General features: G+C 35.1%; 1 protein-coding gene and 1 non-coding gene across 3 annotated transcripts; both read right to left on the bottom strand.

Annotated features, from left to right (window-relative positions):
- Nucleotides 1–3672: 3672 nt before the first annotated feature.
- Nucleotides 3673–3779, bottom strand: LOC136207595 (small nucleolar RNA R71). The gene has a single exon (XR_010676728.1). It is a non-coding gene; the product is annotated as a small nucleolar RNA R71 (small nucleolar RNA).
- Nucleotides 3780–14563: 10784 nt separating this feature from the next.
- On the bottom strand, nucleotides 14564–17783 carry LOC136205216 (autophagy-related protein 9-like). Of its 2 annotated transcripts, none has more exons than XM_065995719.1 (7): nucleotides 17502–17783; nucleotides 17345–17414; nucleotides 16347–16659; nucleotides 16049–16271; nucleotides 15328–15507; nucleotides 14935–15221; nucleotides 14564–14826 (listed from the first exon to the last, which is right to left on the bottom strand). In XM_065995719.1, the coding sequence occupies exons 3-7, from the start codon at nucleotides 16400–16402 to the stop codon at nucleotides 14772–14774; spliced, it is 801 nt and encodes a 266-aa protein (XP_065851791.1). In that variant the 5' UTR covers nucleotides 16403–16659; nucleotides 17345–17414; nucleotides 17502–17783; the 3' UTR covers nucleotides 14564–14771. The 2 variants fall into 2 exon arrangements, with proteins under 2 accessions (XP_065851791.1, XP_065851792.1); XM_065995720.1 differs by having other exon boundaries at nucleotides 17508–17783.
- Between the last annotated feature and the right edge of the window lie 7332 nt (nucleotides 17784–25115).

Below are 25115 nucleotides of genomic sequence, written 5' to 3'. Positions count from 1 at the left end.
CTCCTTAGACATAAGAGAATCTATCTTATGGGCGGATCCATCTCTGAGAGGATCCCAATCTCCGATAGAGTTAAAACGATCCTTGGACGCAAGGTCTTTACACTCTCTTACATATCCTTCCCAAAAAAGGATTCACAAGTCCTACGGGCGGATCACTTCACCTCAAAGACAGGTAGCAAATTGATCCCCTAGGCAACTTTACTTCCTTCAATGGAATAAAACAGCTTCTAACCTTCACAAAGGTCCATGCAATGGAGTATGGCTGGCCACCTACTCCAAAATAAATCCTACATGCCTATATATTTACTTACGCAAACGTAATAGTAAAATAAATAGCTGCCATAAAGGATTAAACAAATTGTACTTAAAGGATTTTTTGCAAAAAGTAAACAACTAAGTAATAATGGGAGCATCCTCCTTTACACTATCTTTGCTTACGGTACTTGCCTGGGAAACCTCCTTCTCCAAAGCCTCGGATACGCCAGCCAAAGGTACCTCCTTCTCCACGGAAGATGTGGGACCAAGAGGAAGGGTGTTATCAGTGATCGGTTCTTCACCCGCCTTGGGGGGCACTTCCTCAAGCTCCACTAGCGTGACATTAGTGGAAGGCTTGCTTTCTTCCATGGGTCCCTTCATTCATCTCCGAACATATTCGCGGAGGTATTCCTTAGCGTCTGACATTTTGTCATATTTGGCTACGTCCTCTAGGTCGGGGACGGCGAACTGCGGATCTATAAAATTAATCTCAGGATGCGCCAGGGAAAAGTACGCCATGAGCAGTTCGCCATAATAGAAGGCTTGTTCGCCCGCCATATATCAGCTTCTCCTAGGGCGTCCTCATGGTTCTTGGTGTCTGTCACAATCTTCTCCTTTAGCTTCTCGATTTCCGCATCTCTAAGGACTAAGGTGGCTGTGGCAGATGTAAGGTTCGCATTAGCAGAAGCGATGTTCGCATTGGCTTCCGCTACCTCTTTCTCCAACTTTTCAATGGTTGCCTTATCCGCCACACCTTGAAGGAGCTCGGCCTCCATAGCACGTATGCGAGTATACATCTGTCAAAAACAAACAGTTTCATTAAAAGAAAAGAGCAAAGGAACAACTTTTTCTACAAAAAGAAATCCTTTCTAGGGGACTCACCATAAGGAGCTCAGTTTTCCCCTTTTGCGCATGAATGGAACCAGGAATTTGGTTCTGATTTCCTTTGCACTTCGCCCACCTGACCCAGGGCCTCATCCAAGTCGTTTATGATGGATTCATTCTCAAAAGATCCTTGAGCGCCATATTTAGCGGACCAGTATCCGCCCATATCAGGCTTCGCCATCTGCACAAACATTCAAGGGTCAAAACTCAAGTCCAAAACTTAATGAACAGATAAAAATAAAAGGCAACTTACCTGTTCCATCTCTGTTAAGCCCAAAATATACCTAAAATATCATTAACATTTACATCATTTTTATTACAAATTCGTGTTATTTATATCTGTTTAGATTACTTTTACTCTCGAATATCTTTCTTTCTTGCAAGGTACCTAAATATTTGGTAAAATCCAAATAGGAACGAAAAAGGATCTAAAACAGAAGAAAAACCCTACAAAAGGAGTCAAAGACGACGTAAATCGAAAGCGCCAAGTCGAAGACACGAATGAAAGCTAAGAAGTGAGAAAAATCACCGGGCCGCGACAGTGGATCCTCAACCCGCGGCCGCGACACGCGTGGTATAGCTATTTCTCCCCATCGTCCGAAGCTCAACTCAATGCTACGTCATTCACGGCCGCGGATTACCATCCTCGGTAAGTGCAGAAAATTTAGAAAGAGCATTTAACACATGTTGAAAATCCAAGAAACGCGTTCGTTCAAGTGGATAAAGACGTCCTTTCACAAACGGACACGACTCTTAACCAACGGATACATCACTTCAAACACAACCCTTCAACATCTATAAATAAAGAGTTGATGTTGAGAAAAAGTAGCAGTGAAATGTTATAATATAGATATAGAATCAGAGCGTAGAACTTATGTCAAAGTTCTAAGTAAACACATTTCGAGAGTTAGAAATTAGATTCTGTACAAAACAAGATGAGGTACACATATTGTTTATAGTTTAATTACAACTCAGTAGCGTTTAGACATTGTTCCAGTTTTAGTTTGCATCATGGTAGTGGCCGACCGAATCCCTATTACGAAGTTACAGCGAGAAGATTGAGTAGAGTGTTCGCCCCTGAGCCTGACAACCTCTTAGGAAACCCAAGGAAGCGGAACCGATCAAGCCCTTCACTTGCACGCCCTCGAAGAACTCGATGCTCCTTGTTCTCTGTAAACTTGTATCAATTTATATTTCATCTAATAAAGTCCGTTCTATTCGACAAATCGTTATGCAGCACTTATGGTAACCAATCCAATATAAGTGAGGCTGGTGTTTTCATTAATATGCACTTGAATTCAAAATCATTACAAGGAAACTTTATTGAACACTTAGGCAAATTATCATCTCGAAAGAGTTTTAATTTGAGTAAGGGCAACTATCCCGAAAGGGTTTTGTCGCGTTCAAAGCCAATTAATTAGAGGTTCCGTCATTTATTTCATCATCATAATTGATACAAAGTTTAAGTTGTTTTCTTTGCTTAATGCAAATGAATAAATTCATTCGTTTTTCTAAAAAGTTCTAAATGTTCCTGTTTTGTAAAATTCATCCTTAAAATCAGAAGACCTTTCTAACAATCGATTTATTCTAATATAAAATCTTATTCCATCATTTTCAAATACTCAAAGTTCACAAATTCAATTAAACAATTTCCTAAATTCAATTAGACAAATTTCACTTTTCATTTACATTCAATAGTAAATCTAACAAGTTCGAAATTAACAGATTCAAAAAATAAGTTTTTCGTTAAAAAAAGTATCCCTGTGGGATCGATATTTTTATTACTACAAGCGAAACCGTGCACTTGCGGAAATCGCCCAACAAGTTTTTGGCGCCGTTGCCGGGGATACGCCAAAATTTTTGACAAAATTTTTATTTTTCGTATTTTATTTTCGAATATAGGTTTATACATTATTTTTATACAATTTTTATATTTTATTTATTTTCAGTTATATAACATACTTGTTTTAAATTTTGTTTTAAAGGTAGTTTGGCTCGTGTAACAATTTCAAGTTCATGCGCAGTTTGCGAAATTCGGGCACGCCACCAGATCCTTTAGATCCAGAAATTGAAAGAACACTTAAGAAAAACAATAAAAACAACAAAAACAAAGACAAAACACCCTTAAAAACCAAAGTAGACCAGCCAGAGATTATGACCGACCCACCGACACTTATGGATTATGCTAGGCCAGGAATGGCCGGTGTAACTAATAGTGTAGTTAGACCCCGTATAAACGCAAATCAATTTGAAATTAAGCCTGCTTTGCTTAATATGTTGCAAAACAACGTAACGTTTTATGGACTACCTAACGAAAACCCTAATGCACATTTGACAAATTTCTTAGAAATTTGTGACACTTTTAAAATTACTGATGTAACAGCCGAAGCAATCAAACTTCGCCTCTTTCCTTTCACTTTGAAGGATAAGGCAAAAATTTGGTTAACTTCTATGTCTGCTGCAACATTTGAAACTTAGGACCAATTAGCCCAAGCGTTTTTACAAAAATATTTTCCCTTAGTAAAAACCGCAAGAGTCATCAAAGAGTTGACATCTTTTACACAAAATGATAATGAAACTCTTTATGAAGCTTGGGAACGTTTTAAAGAACTTCAACGTTTATGCCCACACCACCAATTGCCAGATGCACTTTTAATGCAGACATTCTATAATGGATTAAATCCTACAACTAGAGGTTCATTAGATGCTATGTCTGGAGGGTTATTTATGAAGAAGACGTCCGCCCAAGCAAGAGAACTTTTGGAGGAAATGGCAATCAACAGCAGTATGTGGCCCGCAGAGCGTGGCCATATACCGACGGCGAAACCATCATCCTCAGGTACATCATCGGTTAAAGGTATAATGAATCTTGATCCTGTAGCAATGTTACAAGCCCAATTTTCTGCCTTATCGCACAAAATTGATAAATTTATGGCACCATGCGATCCTAATGATCCAATCCAGAGAGACATTGATTACGAAGGTATGAATGAGATAGAACAGGTAAATTTCGTCCAAGGACAAAACCAAACTACTAATCCTTATTCTAATACTTATAATCCTAGATGGAGAAATCATCCTAACTTTAACTGGAAAGATGGTAATAATAATAATAATGCAAATGCTAATCAATATCATGTAAATAATTATCAAAATCAAACAAGAGATACGATTAGCACTTTATCTTCAAAAATCGACAAATTTATTGATGCTATGAATGGAAAGGTAAGTAATCAAGACGATGGTTTTAAACGGATCGAAAATAAATTCGATCAGCTTATCAAAAACCAATCATCTAGCATCCATAATTTGGAGGTTCAAATTGGACAACTTGCTAAATCAATTCCATCCCGCAAAGAGGGAAGTCTTCCCAGCCAAACGGAAGAAAATCCGAAAGAGCATGTTAAGGCTATCACTCTTCGCTCAGGAAAAAACTACTTAGGTCCGGAAATGCCCGGAAATTCAACTTTACCTGGAAATGATTTACCAAAATCCAAAGAAGATACATTAAAACAAAAAGATACGCCAATTGACTCTAATCCAAAACCTTTTGTACCAAAACCACCTTTTCCACACAGGGTCCGAAATAAGGACCATGATAAACAACTTTTATCATTTTTAGATAAACTTAAAAATTTGCATATAAATTTAACATTCATGGATGCAATTACGCAAATTCCTAACTATGGAAAATTCTTGAAAGATTTAATTTCAAAAAAGATTAGTTGGGAAGGAATTTCATCCATTTCACTTTCTGAAGAATGTAGTTCGATAGTATCAAGCAAATTACCTACTAAACTCAAAGATCCCGGATGCTTTACCATTCCGTGTACTTTGGGAAATATGGAATTCCCAAGTTGTCTTTGTGATTTAGGAGCTAGTATAAACTTGATGCCATTGTCTATTTTTGAGAAATTAGGTTTAGAAGAAGACATCAAGCGTACCAATATGGTTTTGCAATTAGCGGATCAATCCACTAAAAGACCATATGGTATAATTGAAGACGTTTTGGTGAAAGTTGACAAATTTATTTTTCCTACTGACTTTGTTATCTTAGATTTTGCTTATGATGCTAATTGTCCGCTAATCTTTGGTAGACCATTCATGAACACGGGATGTGCTCTAGTTGATGTGTCGGAAGGAAAAGTAGTTTTAAGAATAGGTGACGATAAGATCGAGTTCGATATGAATCAAGCAATGAAATATCCTATGGAGGATTTCGCTTGTATGAAGCTTGATTTGGTTGAAGAATGTGTTAATGACATTGTTCAAAGAGAAGAAATAATAGAACCTATAATGGGCGAAGAATTAGAAGATAAGGACCCAGAGCCTTTGATTCGAGAAGATGGACCAGTTCCGCCTTCAGTAATAGTTCCACCTAAATTAGAACTTAAAGAATTACCAAACCATCTGAGATACGCTTTCCTAGGCGGAAGTGATACTCTACCTATAATCATCTCTAACAAATTAACAGAAAATCAAGAAGAAAAATTGAAAGAAGTTGTTAGAAATAGAATAGGAAGTATGGGATGGCAGATTTCAGATTTAAAAGGAATTAATCCTAGTATTGTAATGCATAGGATTCACTTAGAAGAAGATAAGCCACCTAAAGCGGATAGACAAAGACGTTTAAATCCGAACATGAAAGAAGTAGTCAAAAATGAGATTACTAAACTTTTAGACAATGGAATCATTTATCCTATTTCGGATAGTGAATGGGTTAGTCCAATCCATTGTGTACCCAAAAAGGGAGGTATAACTGTAGTAAGGAATGATGAAGGTGAATTAATACCTACGCGAACCACCACCGGTTGGAGGGTTTGTATAGATTATAGGAACCTAAATAAGGCAACTAGGAAAGATCATTTTCCTTTACCTTTCATCGATCAAATTATCGAAAGGATAGCCGGTCATGCATTTTATTGTTTTCTTGATGGTTATTCCGGATTCTTTCAAATATATATTTACCCGGATGACCAAGATAAAACAACCTTCACATGTCCTTATGGAACATTTGCATATAGAAGAATGCCTTTTGGTCTATGTAATGCCCCAGCAACCTTTCAACGTTGTATGACTGCAATTTTTAATGATTTCATCGAAGATATCATGGAAGTATTTATGGATGATTTTTCAGTTTATGGAGATTCTTTTGATGCATGTTTAAAAAACTTAGATAAAGTTCTTTCTAGATGCGAAGAAACGAATTTAGTATTAAATTGGGAAAAATGTCATTTCATGGTTGACGAAGGAATTGTTTTAGGTCATAAAATATCCGAAAAAGGATTAGAAGTGGATAGAGCAAAAACTTCAGTAATAGAAAAATTACCCCCACCAACAACTGTCAAGGGAGTAAGATCTTTTCTAGGACATGCAGGTTTTTACAGAAGATTTATAAAAAACTTTTCTGTAATTTCCAAACCACTTACTAATTTACTTATGAAGGATTCAACCTTCGACTTTAATGAAGATTGCATTAAAGCTTTCGAAACATTGAAAACAGCCTTAGTCAGTGCACCCATAATTGCTAAGCCCGATTGGGATTTACATTTTGAAATCATGTGTGATGCAAGTGACCTAGCAGTGGGATGTGTTTTAGGTCAAAGAAAGGATAAAAGATTACATGTTATTTATTATGCAAGTCACACATTGTCCGGTGCACAATTAAATTACACAACAACAGAAAAAGAGATGTTAGCCGTAGTATTTGCATGTGATAAGTTTAGGTCATACTTGTTAGGATCTAAAGTTATTATTTATACAGATCACGCAGCTTTACGTTATCTGTTTGCTAAGAAAGATGCAAAACCGCGTCTGATTAGATGGGTTTTGTTGTTACAAGAATTTGATATAGAAATTAAAGACAAAAAGGGAGTAGAAAACCTTGTCGCCGATCATCTATCGAGACTAGAAGATGAAAACGGTCCTATAGGTGAAACTGTCGGTATACGAGATGATTTCCCCGATGAACATCTCTATCAAGTAGAAAGTATCATGTCACCATGGTATGCAGATTTTGCTAATTATCTTGCAACCGATATTGTTCCGGAAGGATTATCTTCCCAACAAAGGAAGAAATTTTTCTTCGATACTAAACAATATTTTTGGGAAGATCCCTTTCTATTCAAATCATGTGGTGACGGGATAATTATGAGATGTGTTGGAGAAAATGAATATGAATCTATAATAACAGAATGTCATTCCAGCTCATATGGAGGACATAATGGAGTTAATAAAACAGTAGCTAAAATATTAGAATGTGGTTTCTTTTGGCCTACAATGTTTAAGGACGTTGGTTCATTTATTACTCGTTGTGATAAATGCCAAAGAACGGGAAATTTAGGAAGGAAAGATGAGATGCCCCTCAAAAACGTGTTGGGAGTTGAAATCTTCGACATGTGGGGAATTGATTTCATGGGACCTTTTCCGCCTTCCAATGGTAAAACTTACATATTAGTAGCCGTTGATTATGTTTCGAAGTGGGTTGAAGCAATTGCAACCCCTACAAATGATTCTAAAGTAGTTATTAATTTTCTTGACGATATATTTTGTAGATTCGGTTGTCCTAGATTCGTTGTTAGTGATGGCGGTACCCATTTCATAAATCAAAATTTTGATATGCTTATGAAAAAATATGGAGTACGCCACTGCGTGTCAACGCCATACCATCCTCAGTCGAATGGTCAGGCGGAGATCTCAAATAGAGAACTCAAATGGATTCTCGAGAAAACTGTTTCATCATTAAGAAAAGATTGGTCACAAAAACTCAATAATGCGCTATGGGCATACCGTACTGCATTTAAGTCACCAATAGGAATGACTCCATACCGTTTGGTATATGGAAAAGCATGTCATTTACCAGTTGAATTAGAACATAAAGCCTATTGGGCTATTAGAAAACTTAATTTTGATTTACAACAAGCAGGAAAGAAACGTTTGCTCAATTTAAATGAGTTAGATGAGTTACGACATCTATCGTATGAAAATGCGAGGATTTATAAAGAAAAATTGAAAAAATGGCACGATGCCAAGATCAAAGTCAAACACTTTAATGTTGGAGATAAGGTGCTGTTATTTAATTCACGGCTTCGTATATTTCCAGGAAAACTTAAGTCCAGATGGGCCGGACCGTATTTAGTCGTCAAAACATTCGACTATGGTTCTTTGGAACTTGAGGAAACCAACGGTAATCGTTTTAAAGTTAACGGTAATCGATGTAAAATTTATTACGAAAATATTTCCGAAATAGGAACTAATTTCGTAACAAGATTTCCTGACATATAAATCATTTCATTTTTCTAATAGTTAGTTTTTATTATTTTTTATTTTTATTTTTATTTTTATTTTGTTTAGATTATATCATTTTATATTAGAATTTTAGATATAGAAAAATATATACAAGTCATGATTTTAATTAATTTTTAGGAATTTTAATGAGAATTAGAAGAAATTCAGTGATTCTCAGTTGAGAATTTGAAATTCTCAGTTGAGAATTCACATATATAGAATTCTTAAGGAGGTAAGAAATTTCTGAACTTATAGAGGATTTCAGATTCTCAGTTGAGAATTTGGGTATAATTAGTAGCCAGGAAAATTTCTGGACTTGTAGAGGATTTCAGATTCTCAGATGAGAATTCTGATTTCAAATTGAAAGGAAAATTTCTGAACTTACCGAGGATGAGGATTTTCGATAGAGGATCAGAAATTTGGAGTTTTGACAACTGATTTCCGCAAGGAAATCAGCGTGTCGCGACCGCGGGTCAGCATCCTCGGTCGCGACACGGGGAAATTATGCAAAAATTGACCCTTTTTTCAGCAGATGCAACTCTTCAGAAACGAAGCGTTAAGTTTCTTCATTTCTAAAAGGGTTGTTTCATGCCTTTTCATTTCAAAAACAACACCTCTTTTCGTCCTAAGATCTTATAAATAGGTTCTAGATGTTCAGTTTTCTGTCACTTTCTTTTCATCTCTATCAGAACTATCTCTGATTTTCTTACCATTTCAACAATCCAGAAACTAAGTTCAGAACCTTTCTTCCTTAATCATTCCAAACACCATGACTTCCTCAAACACTTCATCTAAGAAAGTTATTGCTTCATGCAATAAACGTGTTGATATATCAGAGCGTTACGGATGTAACTTTCCCATCTTCAATCATGATGAGGGAAGGCGCTTCTTGAAGCTTCGATACACATTCTTTGTCGGAATGCTATACATGGATGACTTTCTTAACGATCAGTTGGGAATTAAAGATGATATGAGTCGCTACATGGAACGTTTAGGATGGACCAGATTTGCTGATATGAAGTTTCCTATAATTGGGGACTGGATATTAGAGTTCTTCTGTACGGTTCGCTTTGTTAACAAGCGTCGGGTGCGTCTTAGTTTTCGTCGGGATGGCAAAACTTTCACTTTTGGATATCCAGAATTACATGCTTGGTTTGGTTTTCCCTTGAAGGATACTACCAAACGTCATCATGGAAGAGATATGACGTCTACTGATATTTGGCGAATGCTCACCGGCATCTGGCCTTTCCACCCAAAACTTGCCTATAATAAGTCTTTCTATTCCAACTCTATGCTATATTTGCATAAGTTTCTGAGTCACAGCCTGTTCGGTCGCACGTTCAGTAGTGTCGTCCAAGAATCTGATCTTTATGTCCTTGGCGATATATTTCAAGGCAACGTGGTTGATTCTTCAAAAATTCTGATGGAGGGTCTTGTTGCCGCATCTAGATCCAAGGCTAAGAAGGTTGGATTCGGGAATATTGTATGTGGAATAATTCTAGGGACCAAGGGAAGTATTTCTGTTCCTTGGAGTGATGCTGAATCTTTCCCAATGCTAGACTATGAGTTTTTAGAATATGAAGGTATAGTGAAACAAGTATTTCGATCAGGACCAAATTTTCTTTCTGCACCAGAACGTCAAGTCTTCGTGCAGTTGAAAATAGAACGCTATAGGGCTAAGAAAATCCCGATTGAAAGGGACGAATTTTTAGCATAGCTTTTGTTTCGTTTGTTTGTAAATATGTTTCTATTCAATAAAAATCTTTCTCTTTTGCATTATTTCCTGTTTTTGATTATTTGGTTAAACTAACATTTAATTCCATAATTCTAAACTAATGCACTTATTAAATGCAAACTTAATCCATTCATTACTAATTAAATGATTAATAACTAAGTTTCAATTCCTTAAATAAAGATTCATTTAACTTACATTAATACATGCACATAAATGCTTCAATTAATTTTAGTTCCAAACCTTTCCTATTCTTAATTTAACATCCATTAATTAAAGCATTTTTCATTTATTTTTCCATTAATAAGGATAAACCTTTGGTTTTCCTTATCATTTAATGTTTTACATTTATGTTTTTAAGTACAGATAACATTTTAAGGAGTTCATGATAGGATTTATCAAGAAAATGCACGAAATGAAGTTAATATGCAGAATTTGGGTAGCCACGAAGTGATCCGCGGCCGAGAATTAATGGATTCTCGGTAACTTCAGCAAATTTAGTCCAATTTTAGACAAAAAATTCGCTGCCAAACGCGATTCGCGGCCGCGAATGGTGTATTTCTCGGTAAATTCGCTGCCAAACGCCATTTTACCCACGGTCGTTGACCAGGGTTGCTTTTGAGCCATTTTTACCCGCGATCATGGACCAGGATCGCTTTTGAGCCATTTTACCCGCGGTCGATTTAGAGACCAGGGTTGCTTTTGAGCCATTTTTACCCGCGGTCGTGGACCAGGGTTGCTTTTGAGCCATTTTGCCTGCGGTCGATTTAGAGACCAGGGTTGCTTTTGAGCCATTTTGCCTGCGGTCGATTTAGAGACCAGGGTTGCTTTTGAGCCATTTTACCCACGGTCGTTGACCAGGGTTGCTTTTGAGCCATTTTACCCGCCGTCGTTGACCAGGGCTGCTTTTGAGTCATTCTACCTACGGTCAATCTAGAGACCAGGGTTGCTATTGAACCATTTTACCAGCAGTCGATTTAGAGACTAGGTTCCCCAGAAAGAGCGTCCGCCCGCGGCCGATTTAAAGGCAAAGACGGGACAGACGAGGCAAAGATCGAAGACAAGGTCGGAGCATGCGGCATGGAGATCAGGTATTCTTCCTCCTACTCTATACGTGTCTTTTACTTTAATATATTTACATTGCATGTGTTGCGTTAGCAAAAAACGTTTTCAAAACACACACATCACTGTCAAAATAGGAAAGTAGGGGCAACTGTAGACACCGAGTCGGAGGACCTGTGACGAAAACCCATAACAAGACTGTTGAAGCGGCCGGTTCCGATAATTTAAAGCAAAAATAACAATAAAAATCACGAGAGGATCTGTAGGGGTTGCGGTCGTCAAGTGGACGGCTCGCGGGTGCTCAGCGGCGTTGGGCGAGCACCTAGCGGCAGCCGGCGCGCGCCTGACGGCAGTTGGACGCGCGCCCGGCAGCACGGGGCGCACGCCCAGCGGCAGCGGAGCGCGCGCGGCCAACCTGCGTTGGGCGTGCACCCCAACACCCGTCGGGCGGACGCCCAACGACGTTGGGCGCACGCCCAACAGAAGTTGGGCGTTCGCCCAACTGATGTTGGGCGTTCGCCCAACACTGGTTGGGCGTAGCCCGACGCCCTTCGGGCTACGCCCAAAATTTTTTTGGGATCCGTGCCTATAAAAGGCACGGATCCCCATGCATTTATAGGGGGGAATTTGGAGAGCTTCTCACTCTAAAACATTTTTTAGAGAGAGAAAGTGATTTTTTTTGGGAAAAAATATTTTTTTTCCTAAAAATTTGGAAATTCCTAAAAGTTAAATATTTTACCAAAACACGAAAATACATCGAAAATCACGTCGTGGAATCAACCGACTTCAACTGTCAATACCGATCTTGAGGTATTATCTGAGGACTAGACTCGTGTCATTTATTTTAATTATTTTATTTATTTTGTTCATTTATTTTTATTGTTAGTTTTTATTTATTTATTTATCACGTTTATTTACTTTCTCGTATTTATTTAATTCTCGTCTCGTATTAAATAAACGTTTGTTTGGGTTTTGAAATAAAAAACATCGTCTTAACATCCCAATATGAACCGTGATCCCATTTGAGGGTAGTTCGGGAATTCCGACGTTGTATACGTATAGATTTTAGAAAAGCCTTTCTAATTAACGTTTTAAAAATAAAACATCGTTTTAGGGGTCTCCGTTATAGACTATGATCCTATTTGGGTAGTTCGGAGGTCCAAAACGATAGAATAGATCTAATTTAAAGTGTTTGAACAAATCTGGAATGTTAGGTACTGTTTCTGTAATTTTCTATTTTCTGTCACAAAGGCAGATTGCCGACGGAATTTCCGTCGGTAAAGCTGCTGAAATGTAAAAAATGCTATTTTGGTCCTTCTTTCTCAACTTTTAGACTTTTGGTCCTTTGTGTATATATATGTATAATTATGTAATATATGCATTCAAATTATTTTTAATTATTTTGTATATATATTTATTCAACATGTTTAGATATTATTTTTCATTAATTTGATTTGATAAAATTATAAGTATATATATAGATTTTCCTTTAAATTCATTTAAACTATACATATTTGTCATTTTGGGATTATTAAGGGTTATTTTCTATATATACTTGTCATAAGAGTTGTTTTGGGGTTAAAAGTTAATTTCTTATCATTTGTGAATATTAGTGTCATTTTTATCTGTTAATCCTAGTCTTTATTATTTACCTTTTCTTTTAAATATACTAGTCGAAAACCCGTGCGATGCACGGGGTATGAAACTTTTATATAATTTAGATAAATAAATAAATTGACATATTTACTTTTAAATAATTTTATATCATGCTAAGAAAAAAATTATATTATGTATATTTGAAATTAATATATATTTTTTAATGATAATTCAAATTAAATGAATTTTAAAAATAATTGACTACTTTTTTTTATAGAATTTTAACTAAATATGAATGATTTATTTATTTTTACAAAATTCAATGATTTGTACTTTTTAGGAATTTTAATACATTTTCATATTCCAAATATTCTGTGAAACAATAATAATAAAATAGCAGATTAATTAAAAAATATATTAGAATATAATAAAAAACCAAAAATTGAATTAAACTATAATTAAAATTAAATATTATATTTACGATACAAAAGAATTACAATATAGGTTAAACAAAAATTGAATTAAACTACAATTAAAATTAAATATTATATCTACAATACAAAAGAATTACAATCTATGTTAAAATGAAAGCAACATCAATATATTATTCTATAAACTATTACAATCAATACTTTTCTAATGTTGCATATGAAAAAATAAAATTCGTAAGAATTAGTCACAAATTCATCTTGATGATAATTATTTTGGTTGATGGAATTTCATGATCACCAAGTATTCGAATTCAATTATTCATTCTGCTACAATAACCCAATATATCTAATTGAATCAGTTTAAGATGATGATTTCTCCTATTTTCATCTCGTAATATCTTATCAAGACATTCGATCAATTTGTTCTTCATTCTTTCACTATATAGAATATCAGCCATACTCGCGGATATCACTTATTTGACTTCATTAATATTTTCTAATAATTATATATTTTTGAATTTTGTAAGTAAAACAAACAAAAGAATTGAAAAAAAAATGAAGGGACGAAAAAGATAATTAGGAGAGAACCATTTTTCTCTCGGGTTTTTTTTTTTAAAATAAGAGAGACTGTCGAGACATAAGCGTATAAAGAGGAGAGTGAAAATATTTTTTGCCCATTAATTAAACATTTTATTTTTTCTTAATGAAGTCTTAAGTCCATAAATTAATTTTAGTTAAATAGAATTAAATCGCAATTGTAACCACTCAGTACAAAAAAAACGTTTTATAATTAATATCTGAAATTAATTATATTAATTAGAATCATTCACTACTAGAAAATCATCAAACTGTGACGAAAATTTCCGTCACTAATTGCTGGATTCCGTCACTAAATCATCTTAGTGACGGAATTTAGCACGGAATGAAACCGTGGTTATATCGATCGACGCAAATTTTACTTACGTTTTTTGAGACGGGATTTAATGACGGATTGGTGACGGAATTCCGTCAACCATGGAGACAGAATTTGTGACGGAAATAAACGTCTTAACGTCATTGACGGAAATAAACGTCTTAACGTCATTACGTTTTTCCCTGACATTTTTCCGTGGCAAAATTATGACGGATTACTAAGACGGAAATAAACGTTAGAATCTTTATTCCGTCAGAAATAAAAATTATTGACAGAATTCCGTCATAGTATAATGTTTATTTTTTTTTAATAATAAATAGTGCATTTAAATAAATATTCATCTTATAATTCATATATACACTAAATGTAAATATAATTTAAATTAAGATATATTAATGTAAATAAACAATTACAAAGATCATATACATTAAACAATTACAAAGATCATATATATTAATGTAAATAAACAATTACAGAGATCATACAATTACAAAACTATTAATTACTTACATAATATTCTAATAATCTAAAAGGCTTTTCGATCCTATTGAGCCTCCAAAATGTACAACGTGCATACCAAAATACATTTGATGGCGCCCCTTCAAAATACTTAGACACGCATATATCTATTCCATACTATATCGTCCCTTTGCAAGGCAGAAGACCTTAAGAAAAAGCAAATAAATAAGTGAATTAAAAGCTATGAAAACGAAACATTGTGATTTTATCTTCAAACCACGCAATATAAGTGCATGCTACAAGAATATATATACCTTAAAAATGACTTATCCATCTTGCCTCGAGAGCTCCTCCAAGCAGGTGATGTGTGGTATATGAGGTGAACCATAATTGCTATTACCATGATTTTGAAAATCGGACAGTCTGTCTTTTCTTTGCCCCGCCATCTCTTTGGCATATAATGTGTATGTTGAACCACCAAAGACATAGCTCCATTTGGATCAAGGACAAGAAACTCATCTATAACTGTAACTGCAGCCCAACTGCTGGCTGTAATGGTACCAAAAACAGCAGCATACCAGAACAAGGTGCGACCAAATATCTACAAAATTTAGAAAAGGCATCCATGAAAAACTACGTATGACAACAGCAAACCCATGCCCTAAATATGTGTAACATCTTTTTGCAATGGAGTGATAAGCTATTACATGGCCCTCCAATAAAGATTCCTCCAGAAATGTGATAATGATCATTATAGCAGAAAAGCCTCCAGAAACGAAAGAGATGAACTTGGCAATAATAGAAATAATAGGTGTCGGAAATTGCTTGAGATACTCTGAAGCATTTACTATACTGCCATTCATCCCGTGCTTGAACAAATGGTCAACCTGCAACACGATACAGTACCATTTTATATTGATAAGTTTTCAGGGGTTCAATATGGGGGAAATGAATATACTAAGGAAACTGACATCAATTACTACTGAAACAGAGCTAATTAAGCAAATAAATATATAGTCTTATCAAGACAATAGCACAAATTCCACAGTAAAGAAATAAAGCTTCAATATAGTACACCAAAGAAAGTGAGCTTCGAGCTTTTCATTTAAAAATGATTGGTAACATTCAGTTGAGATAAAAAGAATTACATCAATCTACTTCAGTACAATATTATGCTTGCGAGAAAATATGATCTTTGGAAAGGCATCTTCTGACAATAAAGATAAACAGAATTCCTTTATCATAAAACTGAGAAGTTATAACCCATCCATGTCACTCCAAATGTTGATAAAGAGAGATTAAAAAAAAGACAAAGGGACATCTTGACTGCAGCTTCAGGTGGATACTAACCCACTAACTTAGTACAGGAAAGGAAAATATGCTTTACCTGAACAAAAAAAAGCAAAAAAAAAAGTAATATTGTTATACCTCATTGAATTCCCTAAAAATCCATCTCGACAAGTTTGACCATCTTCGAGATGATGCTGTGCTTGGATGATTATAAAATTGTTCAGCATGCCTTAGGAAGAGGTAGACAAGCATGAATATAACCAGAAACGGTGAAAGGAGGATCATTGCAAGGCCAACTACCATAAGCCTTCTCTTCAGTGTTTCAGGATTAGAGATGAAGTCTCTCCTAATACAGAAGTTTCTGCAGTATGAATAAATTACAATCAGAAAACAAATGTGATATGTGTATAAAGAACGTCAAGCGAACTAATCGAACCTATCAAACATGCTTTGCAATATGCACCAATTTAAGGTCCATTCAAGGGTCTTCATCAGTGTTAACCGGTACTAAGTTCCATTTGAACCATATTTTACCACTGGACCAGTGCCTGGAATCCATGAGGAGATTGGGAAAGCGAGTACCCTTTGTCGAGCATTCCAATCAAGTAATTCTCCTTCCCCGCATAACCACATCATGAGCAGAGAGGTCCTTGACCACACAAAGTTGTTGTGAGCTTTGTAACTGTACAACCTTTTCAAGTATTGTTGCCCAAGGCATGGTATGAATTTCATTGTCTGCGACATGGAGACTGCAAAAAGATAATGATACTCCTTGTTCAAACATCAAGCAGAGACGCTAAGAAAGAAATCCCACAAAGAAGAATCAAGCATACTTGGAACAAAGTCAACAAACTATAAGTAGAAATGTTAGAAGCAAAGTCACATTTTAAAGATGAAGACCAACTTGTAGTTAAATGGTTAGCTAGGAAGCCTATTTACATATTATCCTTAAAAAGGTATTCTTCAATTAGAGGAAGCCACTAAGAAAATTGTAATTGTAGAACTTTCACTTTTCTGTTACAGGATTGTATGCACACGATATTTATAATATATGGGATAATGCTATTGATGATTAGTATTTTAACAAGAGAATTGTCTATCATTTTAACAAGAGAATTGTTGTATTTTGTAGTGGTTGTACCTCATCTATAACCATTCATGTTTAAAATTTTCTAGCCATCTCTGTAACATTTCAGTAGTCTTTAATCATTCACTAAAACTAGCATAATTAGACATTGATGGGTTACAAACCAAATGTTAATATCTACATGGTAACAGGACAAACTATGATAAATTGGTATAGTAATTCTGGACTTGCAATATCGTGTAAATGCCCAAAACTGAATTTCATCGTATCTGGCGATTGTGTGTAAACAAGAAAAATATGCAAAATAAAAGAAAATTATTTCAGTGAATGGAATGAGAAAATCTCACCGGATCTAAAACCTCCACTGCCTGTCAAGGAATGGAGCATACTAAAGCCATATAAAAAAGAGCACAAATCCTAAGCAAAAGAAGATCGAAACTGTTAGATCCGAAAAGAAAAACGAAATGGAAACAGGAAAAAAACGTAAACAAAAGAAAGATCCACCTTTACTTGAAACAAAATAGACCGGAGAAAAGAACGGCTTGGTCATTCATGGTCCCTGTTGAAGAAAAGGCTACGCAAATGGAGAGTGCCGAAGACTACCGCCGAGAAAAGGAGTTCGTTGTTTGAAAATGAGTGCCGCCACCGGTAAGAAGAGAGGCGCGACTGCTATGAGGTTGGCTGCTCTTCAAATGAAAGAGAGAAATAAGAGAAAAATGGGAGCAGAGTTTGAGCGGCGGAAGTGGAGCTGCACAAATGAATTAGGGTTGAGACCCCTAACCTCAAAATGACAAATTTATACCCCTTCCATTCCCAATAAAATCTGAGCAATCCATCTCCATGTATATCTTTGAAAATCATAGTATAGTTATTAATTAAAATTTGATGGTAAGATTCAATTATTCAATTTGATTATCATTATGTATTATATTTATATTTATACACTTGAAAATGTGTAATCCTTTCACAATGTTTTCATAAAGAATAAGATATAAAAATACTCCTAACGTCTACAGTTAGGAGCAATTTTACACATAACGTCTAAAATAGTGTAATTTTACCCCTAACGATGGTAGCTAAGAGCAATTTTACTCATAACATTGTCAAGTTCGGTCAATTTTAGAGATAATTTATTAATTTATCTTTTCGATCATGAATCTTGTGATCTGCACTTCACATCTGCGTCATTTTATCACTCATTAACAGATCATAAACATATAATTAGACATGAAAAAATTAAAAATATATTGTCTTGTACGATTTGGACAAAAAAAATTCAAAAAATTTCAACAAATTTATAAATATTATCTCTGATTCTATTATTAAATCATAGAAAATATGAATTTTTTTTAAACGATCCCAAATGCAATGGGTGCAGAATAAGGAACAAAATATCTGTGTTTTATAATAATATTTGAAATTGACCCAACTTGTCAATGTTAAGGGTAAAATTAATTTGTTAGGAGTAAAATTGCACCATTTTAGACGTTAGGTATTATAAAACTAATTTTCCATTGTGACGGAATGGGTAAAAACGTCTCTAAAAACGTCAAGACACTGTGACGGAATAACTTCCGTCTCGCATTTCGTCACACATGGCCATGGGAATTCTCCCGCCAGTTTATTATGACGAAAAATTACATTCCGTCTCAAATTTTCGTCTCAAGCCTTGACGGAATGTTTAGTGACGGAAATTCGTCTGAATTTTGTGACGGAAATAATTCCGTCCCAATATTCCGTCACAGTTTGACAATTTTCTAGTAGTGATTATGCTCAACATTTGAGAATTTGAAGAGATTCAAATAATAATATTTTCTTAATTAATATTTTTCAATAATTTGTCCTATAATCATATTTCATTTTCATCTGTTAAAAACTCTTGAAATACTATCAATTTTGTACGAACCATAATATCATAGTTAAAAATTATATAAGCCAATGTTGCAAAAACAATTATCCCAATATCCATAATTAATGTACATTTTTAGGATTTTGAGCATCAAAATTTATTTTTATTTACCTTGATTTTGAATTCGTATCTAGCATAATCCACATTCTTCAAGAATTAACATCTTATCAAGCGTATTAGACGCTTACAATCTCCTTGTCTAGAAAATTGGAAAAAAATAACTTCTTGATAATAATAATAATAATAATAATAATATAACATAATTTATATTGAAATAAACTTCATTGTAAGTATAATATTCCAATATCTTTTTAATATTTTATTTAATATGTCTCAAACTTCAATGAACAACTATCGTGTGAAACTTTATATCTATTTGTACCAAAATGCATAAAAATAAAAAAATACAATCCATATCAATTAGCTAAACTCAAACTAAAAAAAAATGAGTGGATTTCAACATGTTCCGAATTAGAAAAATTAATCTAACTTCAATTAAAACTAAAAATTGAGTTCATAAAAAGCCGAAAATCTAAATTTTAGTTAGAGTTAACAATCAAAACGATAACACATAGGAACATATACTAAAAAAAATGCAAATATACAAAATCTTTATTTTAGTCATTTTGAAAAATAAATAAATAAAAAAGAAAACATGGATAAGATAGCGAGAGGTGTGGAATCTGGATAACGACATAAATGGAATTTCATCTCTTAAAGATGAAACTATAACAACAATTGTTTAATAAAAATAAAACAACAACACAATTGAGAAAGCCAAAAATTGAGTTCATATAAAGCCGAAAATCTAAATTTTGGTTAAGAGTTAGCAATCGAAATGATAACACCTAGCAACATATACTAAAAAATAATACAAATTTACAAAATCTTTATTTTAGTCATTTTGAAAAAAAAAAGACAAATAAAAAAGAAAACATGGATAAGGTAGCGAGAGGTATGGAACCTGGGTAATGACAGAAGTGGAATTTCATCTCTGAAAAATGAAACTATAACAACCATTGTTTAATAAAAAGAAAACAACAACACAATTGAGAACAAAAATAACTACAACATATGAAAAAAAATCGAATAATTACCTTGAGAAACATAAGAATTTCTTGTAATTTTTGACACTTTTGTGTTTTCCGGTTTTAGTTGCTCATGCATCTTCTATTTCTGTCGGATTTCTTCAATTGAAGCTATCAGTTTGGAAAATAAAAAGACAAATAAAAAAGAAAACATGGATAAGATGGCGAGAGGTATAGAACCTGTGTAACAACAGAAATGAATCTGAAAGATGAAACTATAACAACTATTGTTTAATAAAAATAAAACAACAACATAATTGAGAACAAAATAACTACAACATATGAAAAAAATCGAATATTTACCTTTAGAAATATAATACTATCTATCGTTACCAATGAATATAATGGTGGAATACTATCTATCATGCTTTATATAGAAGTTTATTTGTGACTTTTGGATTTCCTTTGCTTTGTGTTTTTTCATCTTCCTGTAACTCTTACTTTCTTTTATTATTTTAATTAATAGGCTAGTAATTATTTAATATATTATAAATATAAATTTGTTATTTTTAATTAATTAAATATTTATTTTTAATTAATTAAATATTTTTAATCTGATTTTTTACTACGTTTACAACTCATTAAAAAGACCTCTAAAACATTTCTTCTCATTTCTCTCTGCTTCCGTAATTATATATAGTATAGATATGTATAATTATCATTTCTATTAAATATATATATATATATATATATATATATATATATATATATATATATATACATCTTTCTTCCCCTTTTAAATTTCCTATATGTATATATGATATGGAAAATGTTTTGGTTGGGTGAATTTGGATTTAATTTACTAATTGTTGTTATTATATTCAAATGAAGGATAATTGAGTGAAAAAGGGGAAAGTAAACCACAAAAAGAGATTTTAATTTGCTTATTTAAACTTAAGTTTTTTAGAAGTTCCTAATATAAATAAAAGGCTTTCCTATTACTTTAAACCGTTTCCTAAAACATCACGTTTTAAAACCTTAATTCGTTCCAACGACGGATTAAGCGAACATTGTAATTAAAATTGTTTTTTTGTGAATAATGAAGTTTTGGAATTGTTTTTCTAATTAAATGGTTTTGTACAAAATAAATTGACTTGTATGCTTAATCACGTTTTTAGATTAAAACTGTTTGCTCAACGTTTTCAAACGCTCGAGTCGTTCCAGCGGCGATTCGAGGGAACATCATTAACGGGGTTTTGAAACGTACCTAAATCGTTTCAACGGCGATTAAGGTACGAACCATGTAAATAAACTCGTTTTTTGGGAGTGAGATTAGCGTAGATGTAATATACGACATAAAGCCTAAATCACACTGTGAATAAATCAATTCTTTCTTCTCCCCCTCTCTCCTATATACTTTAAATTTATGCAAAATGGGTGATTCTTTACTAAAATGGCTTTTAATGACATGCTCAAAACGGTTTTCAAAACGAGAAAGAAAAGGTTTCAAATGAATTTTAAACTTAAAGAAATATGCGATTAGTCCGTTATCGCCTAACACGCTGAGTAGGAGGCCGGTGGTTCATAACCGGGCGATGTCGGGGTGCCTAGTAGCCTTTCTCCAGAAAGGAGCTAGCCTTCTCGGCTCGTATCTAAGTTTCCCGAACCCTCACCGGTCTCCCGCAAGGGATCAGTGTTCATTTTCCCATTCATGGGTGGCGACTCTTCCATACTCCAGGCTCCGGTCCTGCCGAGCAGCTTGATTCCACGATTGGTTGCTTTCGACGCCAATCACCGCTTACGTCGCCATGAGGTGTCCACCCCCCGGTCCGCCCGGGCGAGGCCGTCGGCACCTTGACTAACATCTGTATTTTTCTTTTTCTTGGGTACTTTTCGGGTACCAATTTTGGCCCTAGTCTTTCTCCTTTAAATAGATGTAGCAAAGGAAAGATAGGGCATGTTTTATCATCGGTTAGTTTATTTTCATTGTAGAAAAGAAGAGAAAAGTCACTCTTTAATCATAGAAGAGAGCTCCCATGGAGTTTCTAAAGGTAACAAGTTCTTCTAATTGCTCACTGCTTGGTATGAGTGAGTAATCCATTTTGAATAGGCACGGCCAGTCCGGGCCGGTAATGTAAGTTTTATAACTCTTTCAATGAATGTTTAGTATTTTGCCAATGATGTGTTGATGAGGATCTTTACTTCTGTGCTTCGGCACATATGCATGTGATAGATGAATGTTAGGACACTACTTGCATCTTCACCGATATCTCTATCAATCTCGCAACCTCGAAGCAGACATGTTAGATGGTTGTGTCAAAGGTTTTCTTAATGGAAATGCAGCTTTGATCTTAATGCAAGAAAGAAAGTTCCTTTAGGACGCTATTGGCTCTAGTAATTCTTAGGAACTTAGAACACACGAAAGTTGACTTAAGTAGGCATTAAAGCTGATACTTTGACTTCATTGGTAATGTCATAAATTCATTGGAGAGTTGTAAGGTCTTGCATAACCTGTTCGGCAGTGCCTAGCCTGTTCTATCCTTTAAACTGTCTTCTATTTGTCATATCCTTCATAGCTTTAGCACACTTTTGTCTTAACTGTCACACTCAAACAATCAATCCTACTAAGAAGATACCTTTGCACACACACTCTGTTTAGCAACGACTTTCTCATATCATTTTGATCTCAATCCTTGTGGATATGATATTTGACTTATCACTTTATTACTTGTATCTAGTACACTTGCTAGAGTCACATCTGAGGACAACAGACACTCTAGGATTAATACATTCCGATGTATGCGGTCCTATGTCAATCCAAGCAAGAGGAGGATTCAGATACTTCATAAGCTTCATAGACGACCATACCCGATATGGTTATATCTACTTGATGAAGCACAAGTCCGAAGCTTTTGAGAAATTCAAATGCTTCAAGAATGAAGTAGAAAATCAATTAGGAAAGAAAATAAAGATACTTCGATCCGATCGAGGTGGCGAATATCTTTCAGATGATTTTCTGAATTATCTAACTGAATGTGGGATATGCTCACAATGGACACCTCCCTATACACCACAACACAATGGTGTATCCGAGAGGAGGAACCGTACCTTACTAGATATGGTACGATCCATGATGAGCATAGCATTACTTCCAAAAACATTATGGGGCTATGCCTTAGAAACCGCCCTCTTCACCCTAAATCGAGTACCAACTAAATCCACTAGTTCCACACCATATGAATTGTTCGTTGGTAGGAAACCCGTATTCTCATTCATGAGAGTATGGGGTTGTTCAGCATTTGTCAAACGCATAGCGTTAGACAAACTAGATTCTAAATCTGATAAGTGTTTCTTCATTGGATACCCTAAGGAAACTATGGGATATTACTTCTATCATCCAGATTATCAGAAAGTAATAGTATCCAAGCACGCAACCTTCTTAGAGAAAGAGTTTCTCGAAGAAACAGAAAAGGGAAGCATGATTGAACTTGATGAAGTTCAAGAACAAGAAACACCGACTGAAACAACAGAGGCGGTTGAGGAACCCGAAGCAGTCCCATTATATGAGACTCAAGTGCCACCCATTCGTAGATCACAAAGAGTTCATGAACTCCCAATTAGATATGGTTTTCTAGTGGGAGATGATGATGAGGTTCCCGTGTTAGACGACGAACCCGAAAACTACGAAGAGGCTCTTACCAGTCCAGATTCTAAAGCATGGCTCGAGGCCATGGATTCCATGTACACCAACCAAGTGTGGACTTTGGTTGATCCACCCGAAGGGATAAAACCCATCGGGTGCAGGTGGATCTTCAAAAAGAAGACAAACATGGATGGAAAGGTTAGCACCTACAAAGCTAGGTTAGTAGCGAAAGGATATCATCAGAAGCAAGGAATTGATTATGACGAAACTTTCTCTCCTGTGGCTATGTCCAAATCAATCAGAATAATGCTTGCTATTGCCGCTCACTACGATTACGAGATTTGGCAAATGGATGTGAAAACAGCTTTCCTAAATGGAAACCTGCTTGAGGATGTATATATGATGCAACCTGAAGGTTTCATATCAAAGGATGCAAACAAGGTTTGCAAACTACAGAGATCCATTTATGGACTCAAGCAAGCATCAAGAAGCTGGAACAAGCGTTTTGACGAAACCATAAAACAATTTGGTTTTGAACAAAATTGTGAAGAAGCTTGCATTTACAAGAAAGCAAGTGGGAGCTCAGTTGCATTTCTGATATTATATGTGGACGATATATTATTAATGGGAAATGACATAGCTCTACTACAGTCGGTAAAAGTATGGTTATCAGGTAACTTCTCCATGAAAGACATTGGTGAAGCAGCTTATATACTTGGTATAAAGATCTACAGAGATAGATCAAGAAGACTGCTTGGTCTTTCACAGGCTATATACATCGAAAAGGTGCTAAAGCGGTTTAGCATGCTTGAATCGAAACGAGGTAACTTACCCATGATACATGGAGTAAAGTTAAACAATCATCAATGTCCTAAAACCGAAGATGATAAGAAGCGCATGGCTGTAGTCCCATACGCCAGCGCAATCGGTTCGATTATGTATGCTATGCTATGCACTAGACCTGATGTAGCGTTCGCGTTAAGTATAACGAGTCGTTACCAAGGTAATTCAGGAGACGAGCACTGGAATGCCGTCAAAAACATTCTTAAGTACTTGAGAAGGACTAAAGACATGTTCCTAGTGTACGGAGAAGGGGATCTGAAAATAGAAGGATTTTCAGATGCCAATCATCTCACAGATGAGAACGATTTTAAATCCCAATCAGGATACCTGTTTATCTTGAATGGGGGCACGGTCAGCTGGAATAGTTCCAAGCAAGGAAGCGTAGCTTTCTCTACGACCGAGTCAGAGTATATCGCTGCTGCGGAAGCAGCAAAAGGAAGCGGTTTGGATTAAGAAGTTCATTACTGAACTTGGTGTGGTGTCTGACATTGTAAATCCCATTACACTGTACTGTGATAACAATGGAGCCATTGCGCAAGCAAAGGAACCACGGTCTCATAATGCATCCAAGCATTACCTGAAGCGATACCACATTGTAAGAGAAATTGTGGCAAGAGGAGATGTGAGAATAGAAAGAGTACCTACTGAGGACAACGTTGCAGATCCGTTGACAAAGCCCCTAACCCAAAAAGTAC

The sequence above is a fragment of the Euphorbia lathyris genome, chromosome 9, assembly GCF_963576675.1.
Source record: "Euphorbia lathyris chromosome 9, ddEupLath1.1, whole genome shotgun sequence".
Taxonomy (NCBI): domain Eukaryota; kingdom Viridiplantae; phylum Streptophyta; class Magnoliopsida; order Malpighiales; family Euphorbiaceae; genus Euphorbia; species Euphorbia lathyris.
Note: the sequence above shows the minus strand (reverse complement) of the source record. Positions and strands in the feature narration are given on the sequence as shown.